The 11,874-nt window shown below is 38.6% G+C and overlaps 1 protein-coding gene across 1 annotated transcript; it reads right to left on the minus strand.

Moving 5' to 3' along the window:
• Positions 1-3,725: 3,725 nt before the first annotated feature.
• Positions 3,726-5,180, minus strand: LOC149836562 (uncharacterized). Its single transcript, XM_090006945.1, has one exon. It carries the CDS (start codon positions 5,178-5,180, stop codon positions 3,726-3,728), a length of 1,455 nt encoding a protein of 484 aa, XP_089863071.1.
• Between the last annotated feature and the right edge of the window lie 6,694 nt (positions 5,181-11,874).

The raw sequence follows: 11,874 nt of genomic DNA on the forward strand, positions 1-11,874 counted from the left end.
CTCTGCTCGCCAACTATACAAACTGATCATGAACAAGTTCTGACGAACTGAACCAAGCCAAGTCACAAGCTGCTCTGTTCGTTTACCAGCCCTAGTTGAAATAGACAAAAGTAAACTCAAGTGTCGGGTCGTACCCTTATCTGAAGCTCGGCCAACCACCTCTAGCATGGATATCAATGCAGCAGGATGGCAGGCAGGGCAATCCTCCTTTGGGCAGCGGCAGCACACACGTGCTCGACGTGTTCTGTTCGTGTGTCTTTCTGGCACATGAGACCACCTGAATGGAGAGAATTGTCATGTCATTCATGTCCTGCACACGTGCCAACCTCCATTGTCACTCCACGAAGAGCTAACGCTTGTGATAGTGTTTTGTAGCATTACCTGATAGAACTCTCGTGAGCTCCAGCCATAGTGACAAACGTTAAAAACGACAAAATCTCATTTTTCAAAAACTCATGAGAATTTGAAAAAAATAAAAAAATCTTGCATTTTTTGGCAAAATCTTGGCAACAAAAATAAATTAAAAATAAATAATTTATTTTTATAAGAAAATATTAATAAAAATTATTTAAAATAAAAATACATGGATTTTTTTACGATAATAGCCGTTTAAAACGTAAATATCGTGTTTAAATTGCGGTGTTTATGCTTTTCATAAATCTTGCAAGAAATTGCCGTTTTGAACTTTCAGGCAATTTCTCGCAATATTATTGCAAGATTTTCATAAATCTTGCGATATTTATCACTATGGCTCCAGCTATCCTGAGGGAAACTTTGGAGGGAAGAATAGTCTTTCGCACCTATACCCAAGTCAGAGATACAATTTGTACGTCTGTATCGCTGCGAGCCTCCACCAAAGTTTCCTCTTCGCCTCGCTCAGGCATATATAATTCATCATCAAACAGCATATGCTGAGAACATCCCTCACTCACAACCTTTTTTTTTTTCTTCCTTTTTACCTTGTCCCCTTGATCATATTTATCTTGGCTCTTTTATCCTTCTTTCCCTTTATGTTCAACTTATTTTAACGGCCCGTCCATATGGCTGGGCTTAAATAAATCGTGTTTATGTTAATCTTCTAAAATGCATACTTACACACACACATAAGGATATGCAAATTAAAAAATATTACTTTTTATTTTTATTAAAATAGATCTAAAATTTATTAATTAATGTTTTTTTTGTACTAATAATGTAAATAATGACATAGAATATGATCTAACACTCTATGATCTATTTTTAAGTCAAAACATGCAACCAAAAAATAAAGGCTGTTTGAGAAAAAAATTACAAAACACTATCTTAATTAAAGAAAAAAATTTATGTACATCTCATATTTAAAAATTAGAGAAAGAAAAAGTTTACCATCTTAATTTAATTTAACATGCACATTTTATACGTGAAAATTAGAGGAAAAAAAAATATGCACAGCAAAAATTCTGGAAGATAATAAGAAAAAACATGGGCAACTATATAAATAAAAAAATACACACAAAAACACCATCATATATAGACCTTCTCACTTGAGCATTAATCAAATAAGAAATAATGATAAAAAATTTAAAAGTCTTATGCAGAAGACAAAGATAATTACCTTTTAAAAGATTATATTTTCCGATTGTTTGTGTGAGGGTGTCAAGTACGTGAGATGAGAAATCACATCAGAACTTTGAATCCCAATCGTGTGCAATGAAATATCACGCCTCAAAACCTGCTTATAAAAAAAGAAATCATCTTTATTCAATCAAAATGCTAGATATACCGTTTGATTTGCACCACACGAGAGAGAGAGAGAGAGAGAGAGAGAGAGAGAGAGAGAGAGAGAGAGAGAGAGAGAGAGAGACGAATCAAAGATATCAACATTACGACAAGTTCAACAGACGTTGAAACCGGCAAACAAAACACACAGGACCCAGACCGACACAGAACACATAAGCCAAAAAAGCACAAAATACAAATCAGAAACAAGGCGATCAGTCCGGATCCGGGGGAGGCCTTAGCGGCAATTGGCACTAAAGATCAGGAAGAAAGATGTGTAACGAGGCGTATACATCCGCCAGAATATAATTTACTAAATTATTGAAATTAACCAGGATCTACCTGAAAATAGCATTGTTGTGCGACATCCAAACAACCCACCAGGAAGAAAGCAACCAAGTTCTCCAAATGATCTGCCAACTTTTACATCTACGAACTGGCTGGGGTCCCCACAAGAGGTCCACAGCGAAAGACTCCTAACGCACGCACACTACCAGCTTATTCCAGGTAACCTTAAAGATATTCTGAAAGACTTGACATTCCCAGAATAGGTGAAGCGCAGATTCCTCGCCCCCCTCGCAGAGAGCACATTTACTCACAATACAGAAACCTATAGACTTGAGGAAGCTATCGGTCTACACCCGATCTTGCAGAATAAGCCAAGCAAAGAAGCGCGCTCTCGGAGAAAGACCTTTGCCCCAGATAATCCTCATATGGAACCGATTCATACATGCCGGAAGGAGAGAAAGGTAGGTGTCTCTAGTACGAAAGGAGCCATTCTGGGAGATCGCTCTACAAAGGAACTGGCTCTGAGCGACGTCGTCGCCCTCACCACCCCACACAGCAGACCAAGCTTGAATCCATGATCTACGCAGATGCGAAAGGGGCGACCTAATCGCACGCTGACCCCCAAACAAAGACTCCACAGATCCATATTTAGCCTGAAGGAGATTTGCACAAGGGGACCGCTGTTGGTGTGCAAGCCAACTTTGCTTAACAACAAGAACAATACTTCTTAACCTGGAGTCCAAAATCCCCAACTCCCCTCTATTATGCGGCAGCCTTATAGTGTCCCAACCCATAACATGATGCTTGTTATTATTACCTTGCCCAGACCATAGAAACCTGGTCAATAACCCAAAAATTTTGGCATCGCATTTAAAACATGTTTGATGAGGGTAAGTCTGTCGACAAACAAAAGGTAGGAGGCTTGCCAGGTCGAGATCTTAGTCTAAACCTTTTGTAGAGTAGCGTTCCAAGCAACTGATGGAATCCGTGAGAGATGAAGCGGCAAACCAAGGTAGGAGAAAAACTTATCCGAGGAGACACACTGAAAGATCTTCTGACCGATGGCCTGCATATGTGGAGGAACATTGATCATGCACCGAGAGGCCCGACATCGATAGGAAAAAGAGGATGATGAGCTTGACTCTTAACATTTGTTGGATGGATCCAATGCCAAAAACAATCATGTCATCGACGTAAGTAAGAATATTGCTCTGGAGCCCCTGAACTTTTAGTGGCTTAATAAAACCACATCCCATGACCCTCTTGAGCAAGACCACAATGCCTTTAGAAACGGTGTTAAAAAGCAGAGGGGACAAGGGGCATCCTTGCCGAATACCACGCCCAACCTTGAACTACTTACCACAGGCCTCGTTAATCTGAACTTGGGATTGTGCATTTGTGACCAACTCACACACCCAATTAGAAAAGCGTCGACCAAATCCAAAGTTCTCCAACATGTGAAAGAGGAAAGGCCAGTGCACCGAGTCATACGCTTTGTGAAAGTCAAGTTTAAGAGTAAAGAAAGGCCTTCCGCTGGACTTCAGAGAGTGAACCACTTCTGTGGCCAGAATAAATGAATGTTGCAGCCGTCTATGGGGAATGAAAGCAAATTGAGCATCTGATAAAATCTGATTAGCGACATAGTGCATCCTGGTATCCAATACCTTGGCGATGATCTGTTAGATTCCCCCTAAGACAGAGATAGGATGGTACCGCGCTATGTCCACCAACGTAGCGTCTTTCAGAATAAGAGATACAATGGCCAGGTGATAGATAGACAGTAACCGACTGTTACAGTGAAACTCAGCGAACATACTCAGAATATCACCCTTAACACATGTCCAAAAGGTGCGATAGAAGTCCACAAGATAACCATCAAAACCAGAGGCTTTCCATCCGGACAAAGCTGTTACTGCCGCAAAGATTTTCTCTTCAGAAAAGGTCACCTGCAAAGACTTTGATAACGCGTGGTCGATGCAAAGAATGAAGTCTGTACCCATCGACCCACCGGCCGAGGGGTTTTCGACATAAAGCTTGATGAAGAAGTCAGTCACCGCTGATAGGACCTGATCTCTTGAATGGTAGACACCTTCAATGCAGATGGAAGGAATGACATGCCTTTGATGCCTATGAGAGGCAACATAATGAAAAAAGCGAGTATTTTTGTCACCCGCTTTAAGCCAAGTAGCACGAGACCGTTGCCTCCAGTGAATCTCCTTTTTCATGCGCCACAACCGTAATAGCAGAGTCAGCTCTGCGAATCTAACATTCAGGCTGGCAATACCGGAGTTCGACAGGGAGGCTGAGTCAGAGAGAGACTGGTGGATCAACGACAGCTCACGCTCCCAATCCTCCATATGTTGAAATTTACTGATATGCCTCGAAATAAGCCATGATTTAATTGCTCGAGACAAGCGGTGACACTTAACCACACAACGATTAGTCGCCCTAGCTGCGGTGCACGAGCCACACCAAGATAGACGGACTATAGACTCAAAGTCTGGCTCCGTAATCCACCATTGCTCAAATCGGAATTTGATGTGGCGAGAAAATTCATGCCCCCATCGGATGACCAACTGACTATGGTCAGAGACAGATGGAGGGAGAAGACAAATAGAGAGGTCATTTAGCGAGGCCAACACATTCGTGGAGACGAGCACACGGTCAAGCAAGCGGTAGCACGGGCTAGATCGACGATTGGACAAAGAGAAAGCTTCCCCACAATGCAGAACAGAATACAACAGGTTTGATTGAATGAAGTTTTGGAACCCAAGCATAGAAGCCGAGCAGGAGATAGGATTACTCGAGTCAGAGGAGGACAACAGGCAATTGAAATCGCTCATGATGAGGTGCTGGTCCCCAAAAGATAGAAGGATCCTATTCATGTCCTCCCAAAAATCCTCTTGACGGCTTGGGCGGTGTGGACCGTACACCATGGTGACCACTGCTGGCATCGGCTTATCCGGAAGAGGAATGACGACGGATATGGAAAATGTGCCTTCATCAAGCTGGTAGAGTCCAAGAGACGACCTCCTAAGGACAAGGATACCGCCCGCAAAAAGCAACGATGGCTTGAAGAAAGAAACTGCGCCACGCCAGATCTCAGAAACTACCGAGCGATGAACCTCTGCCATCTTGGTCTCACAAATAGCGACAAAGTCAGGATTTTCTTGCCGGATTCAACTAGCAAGGAACATGCGCTTTTGAGGACAATTCAAGCCCCTAATATTCCAGCAAAGAATCTTCTTGTCAGGAAATCAGGAAAACCCCGCGGAGAGAGGATCCGCGCAGAACGCCTTGGAGATACCCCAAACTGAGATGCATAGACCTTCGAAGACCGTCGCCTACCCCTAAGGGAGGCACCCTCCCACCCCGACAGAGAACTCCCTCGATCGCAGATGAGGACAGCGAGGAGACTGAGGGAGGGCCTGAGGCACCAACGTCCACCAAAGGCAAATCCTCGATGATATCAGCGAACGACTCCCTCATCAGGATAGAGATGTTGTGCAACTGCGACTGAGAGAGCGAGAGATGAAGACGCCGAGCTGCTACGTCCACTGAATACCCCAAGAAGGAAGATAGATTGAGAGAGAGAGAGAGATTGGTTAATGTGAGTCGTGGGGTCAAATAGGCGTTATGCATGGGGCTGGCTAGAGGGGTGTGCCCTTTGGTTGGCTCGTGCAATGTTAAGTTTTGAGAGAGAGAGAGAGTCATAATTTTGGATATATTACGATAGAAAAACAAATTTTTAATTACATTGTCAAAACATATGACAATAATGTCAATTGAGAAAAAGTTATAAAACATCTAATTTTTTGCACCAATTGCTCTTACTTTTGCCTTTATAATATTTAAGAAATATATGTAAACGTTATGCATGGGGCTGGCTAGAGGGGCGTGCCCTTTGGTTGGCTCGTGCAATGTTAAATTTTTTTGGATATATTACGATAGAAAAACAAATTTTTATTTACATTGTCAAAACATATGACAATAATGTCAATTGAGAAAAAGTTATAAACATCTAATTTTTTGCACCAATTGCTCTTACTTTTGCCTTTATAATATTTAAGAAATATATGTAAACGTTATGCATGGGGCTGGCTAGAGGGGCGTGCCCTTCGGTTGGCTCGTGCAATGCTAAATTTTGAGAGAGAGAGAGAGAGTCATAATTTTGGATATATTACGATAGAAAAACAAATTTTTAATTACATTGTCAAAACATATGACAATAATGTCAATTGAGAAAAAGTTATAAAACATCTAATTTTTTGCACCAATTGCTCTTACTTTTGCCTTTATAATATTTAAGAAATATATGTAAACGTTATGCATGGGCTGGCTAGAGGAGCGTGCCCTTTGGTTGGCTCGTGCAATGTTAAATTTTGAGAGAGCGAGAGAGAGAGAGAGAGAGAGAGAGAGAGAGAGAGTCATAATTTTGGATATATTACGATAGAAAACAATTTTTTAATTACATTGTAAAAACATATGACAATAATGTCGAGAAAAAGTTATAAAACATCTAATTTTTTGCACCAATTGCTCTTACTTTTGCCTTTATAATTTTTAAGAAATATATGTAAACGGTTTGAATTTGATACCGGTATATCATAACAAAATCGATCCAATTGGATCAAACATAACAGGACAAAGATTAATAATTGGATTCATCAGCAGGGAGACTCTTTACCAGATCCAAATTTTATTAACTTTTGATCCTTATTGGTTTTGAACTTTTTTTCGCTTATTATACCGAGGAACCTCACTCGGGATCAAAGACTTGGCCGTACTAATCTTAGCTTACTGTACTTATATACAGCCACCATCTCAGCAGCATAGAACTCCATAGGCACACCCCTAGGAAACCTCCTGCTTCACCTTGCAGAACGGGGTGCTCACATGGGGATTCGAACTAGGGGTAACGGGCGACCTGCATTTTTCATGAGCTTAAGAATACGTGGGCCTCAACTTATAAGTTGATGATGTAACTAAGTATGGATCTTTATGAAATCATACTGCTTTGAGTTTGGATCTGGATATAAAAACTTTCACTAAACCTAACCATTTTTCTACTCATAGAAAAGGGGGCTCTCAAAATTATTTGAAATAGATTGTGTGGTACCAAACCTAGCTCTGACATTGACATCCTAATAATGAGATTGGTCCAGTGCTTGTGTTGCTGGGTAGGGTTATATACCTCTTATCTTCCTGTCCATGTCTGTTTGTTTTTATTTTAAATATTTTCTTTTTCATTCCTTCATAAAGTAAAGTGATAGCTAAGACTGAAAGGGTTTTGGAGACCCTTTATAAGATCCATAATTTTTTTTTGTGGGCCCACAGAAAGGTCCATTTCTTACGGTACTTGAGCATCCTGACTTGTCATGCAACTTGATTGCTGGTCCAATATTGCATGCTTGCTGTTTGTTGCTTACCATAAGTAAAAACATGTCACAAACAAGACCAAATATTTATGTGGTTCGGTCTCATGAGACCTACATCCACAATAATGGCTAAGCCACTCTCTTTTTCTCTATTTCTTATATCAACTAACAAGAGATACAGAAGATATGTATAGGTGAGCCTCTCCCAGGAGATAGGCTTTACGAACAGAGAATACAACAAAAATATTGGAAGGATATCAATATTAACAGCAACCAGGATATCTTGATGGATACACACATATCCAGTATAACAACCAAAATATTTTAACAGCATATCTATATCCACCCAAAGAGGCAACAGTCGACAACAACAAATCATGACAGATCCTGACTTAGCCAAAGATAACGTATTTACAACACTCCCCCTCAAGTGGGGGCAAAGATATCATAGCAGCCCCACTTGTTTATGATGCTAAAAAACTGACAGTGAGATAGACTTTTTTGTCAATGCATCAGCTAGCTTATTCGAACTTTCAGTGAATGGAGTTTGAATCTCATGGTTCTGAACCTTCTCACGAAGATAATGGCAATTAATCTTAATATATTTTGTTCATTCGTGGAAGACTGGATTTACGGCTATGTGAATAGCTGCTTGATTATCACATTACATAGAAATTGGAGATTTAATTGAAATACCCAGATCAGTTAACATCATTCTTGTCCATGTTATTTCACTTGTTAAAGGCATAGCTCGATATTATGCTTCTGCACTAGACCGTGATACCACATTTTGTTTTTACTTTTCTAGGAAACCATGTTTCCTCCTACAAAAACACAGAAGTTTGTAGTGGATCTTTTATCTTAAACATCTCCTGCCCAATCTGCATCAGAGTATCCAACTATATTATAATGCCCAGTTTTCTTATACCATAAACCTTTACCAAGAGATCTTTTAAGATATTTCAAAATCCTTTCAACAACTTTAGATCACTATGTGTGGGAGCGTGCATGGCTTGACTTACTTGGTTAATGACATATATTATGTTAGGATGAGTCACAGTGAGATAAATAAGCCCTCCCACCAAACGTTGATATATGTCATTGTCCTCTATAGGCTCCCTCTTAAGCCTTTCTGCCTTATTTCCTATTTCACATGGAGTTTCAACAACTTTGACTCCAAGCTTGCCTGTTTATTTGAGAATATCCATAGTATATTTTCTTTGTGATAGAAAAATGCCCTTTTCCGAATACGTAAATTCAATCCCAAGAAAATATTTTAGCCTTCCCAAGTCTTTGATATCAAAAACTTTATGTAGATATTCTTTAGTTTTTGCAATCTCCTCACCATGATTTCCTGTTATAACTATATTATCAACATAGACCAAGATCACAGTGACATTGAGTTCATCCCTTTTGATAAATAGAGTGTTGTCCTTGATGCTTCTAGAAAATCCTTTTTTTAAGAGCAGAACTTAATTTTGAATACCACGCCCGTGGTGATTGTTTTAGACCATAGATGACCTTTTTTAACTTATACACTGCATTGGGTTTTCCTTCATCAGGATGACCGGGAGGTAACTCCATATATATTTCCTCTTCAAGCTCTCATTGAAGAAAAGCATTTTTAACATCAAGTTGAAATATATCCCATTCAAGATTACAAGCCATAGAAATAAGAATTCTAACAATGTTCATTTTTTCCACATGATTAAATGTCTCGGTATAGTAGATCCTGTGAGTTTATAAACCCATCAGCATCCTACACTTTTTTGTCCAGAAGATCGTGAAATGTCCTCCCGAGTTTGATTTTTATGAAGAGCATCTAGCTCTTCTTTCATGGCTCTAACCCAAATCTTCTGAGTTCTGGCTTCCTGAAATGAAGTAGGCTAACGTTGATCAATTTGACTTAAATATGCAACATACCCTATTGACAACTTATCATAAGATATGTGTTTTTCCAAAGGATGGGCAACAGAATATGCAATAAAATCTTGAAATTGAGTGTGAGGCCTTGAAGTGCATTCAGACCTTCGAGGAGGAAGTTCATGAACAGGGGCAGGATTGACTTCTTGATTAGATTCAGTATTCTCATGAGGATCTTCAGATGGCCTATGTATGGTAATAAGATCATCCATACTTCCCAAGTTGGGCAAAATCAGGTTTCTTTGATCTATTTCATTTCCACCATTTTGTTGTGAAAAATAGGGATTTTTTTTCATTGAAACTGACATTCCTTGAAATAAGCATTTTTGAATTTTCAACATCAAAATATTTATATTCATTTTGAGTCAAAGAGTAGCCGAGAAACACACATTTCTTAGCATGAGGGCTGAGTTTAGCTCAATGACGAGGAGAAATCCAAACAAAAACTTCACATCCAAAAGTACGTAAATGTTTCATTTTGATTTTTCTTCTTTTTAAATTTTCTAAAGGAGACTTTCCTTGAAGATTTTTAGAGGGCAACTTATTTATCAAATAGAAGGCTGTCAAAATGGCTTCATTCCAAAAAAAAATGGAATATTACTTTGAATCATAATAGCACGTGTGACTTCGAGAAGATGTCGATTTTTTCTTTCGACGACCCGATTTTATTCGAGGGTCTCAACACACGTAGTTTGATATGGTCAATCTCATGAGCTCTTTCAAAGTCGTCAAAGGCCTGATTTTTATATTCTTTACTATTATCTGTTTGAAGAGCTTTGATTCTAAAATCAAATTGTATTTCCACAAATTTGTAGAATTCTATGAAGATAGTCAACCATTCATCTTTAGACTTCATTAAATAGATCCAAGTGCACTTTGAAAAATTATCAATGAAATTAATATAATATTTAAAACCACCATTAGAGACCATTAGGGTTGGTCCCCAAACATCGGAATAAACCAACTAAAAAGGTTTACTAACAAATTTTTCAGTCAAAGGAAATGGAAACCTACTAAGTTTTGCATACCAGCAGATACCACACAAAGAGGTATCAAATTCAATTTTAGGCATAAGAGATCTCAATGCCCTTTCTGATGGATGACCAAGTCGATGATGCCACAATTCTCCATTATTCTTTTCGGCAGTCATTAAGGCCGTATGATTCTCACTTAAAATATAGAGGTCGTTAATGCACTTTCCTTCACCAATTGTCTTCCTGGTCAATCCATCCTGAAAAACAACGTCAGTTGGAGAAAAAATAAAATTGCAATTGACAACCTTAGTAATTTGAGAAACCGACATGAGATTGGATGCCAAGATAGGTATAATAAAAGCTTTGCTAGGACCTAAACTCAAAAAATCTTTATGGCTGAAACCACTAATTTTTAATTTTAGATCCATCAGCTAAGGAAATAGAACCATCACTAATCAGATTTTCGCCATGTAAACATTTCTTTCAGTTTACCGTATATTGAGAAGCTTCAAAATCTATAATTCATTGATAAGTGTTAGAAACAATACCTGAGAACGCTAAATGAGAGACATTCTCACTAGTTGCAAACGTTGCCATATTGTTATTGTTTTTTCCAAGGCTTTGTAGTAGATGCGTTAAGCTCTCAATAGTGAGAGGTGTCTCACTGCACTCTTTTTTGCACACAGCTGCATAATCGTTATTTTGATTTTTGGCACCCTGTTTCTTAATTGACAACTGATAAGCCTTTCGGTCTCTATTTTTGTTTCTTAGATTTTTTTATTTTCCAATGATAAACCAACATTTTTTGTCGATATGACCAATTTTTTTACAATGTGAACATTTAACTCCTTTTTCACAATTTTTGTTGTTTGAAATTTGCTGCCTTTGTTCACTCTTGCTTGAAAATTTTGTCATAAAAGCACTTTTTTCAGACGTTTCAGAGATATCAGAATTCATTACACGCCTCCGAGCTTCTTCTCTCATAATTAATGAGCACACCGAGTTTAATGAGGGTAAAGACTGAGTCATAAAAATTTGACTTATCAAATTCTCATATTTGGGTCCCAAATAGGCTAACATTTGAAAATTTTGTTCATATTTCTTTTGTTTTTTAACATCTAAAGGATTACTAAAACTTATGGTGTATGAGTCCAACTTGTCCCACAGACTTTTGATTTTTTCATAAAATTTACTGAACGTGATCTGACTGTTTTTCTTAAGACTGCGTAATTCTTGAGTTATTTGAAACATTCTTGCTATATTATATTGTTCTCCGAACATTCCTTTACCAGCCTCCCATATTTCTTCTGCAGTATTTAAAAACAAAAAATCATTGGTAATCTTAGGATCCATAGAATTAATCAACCATGACATTACGAGATGGTTATTTGATTCACATTCCTCGTACGTTGGGTCACTTAAATCTGGTTTACGTTTTATACCAGTAGCATAACCTAACTTCATTTTGCTGCTAAGAAATAAAGTAGCAGCTTTAGACCATTGCAAATAATTAAAACCACTCAGAGGCACGCTCGTGATTTTGAAGTTTGGGC

Source organism: Nuphar pumila, chromosome 5 (assembly GCF_984573655.1).
Source record: "Nuphar pumila chromosome 5, dmNupPumi1.hap1.1, whole genome shotgun sequence".
NCBI lineage: Eukaryota > Viridiplantae > Streptophyta > Magnoliopsida > Nymphaeales > Nymphaeaceae > Nuphar > Nuphar pumila.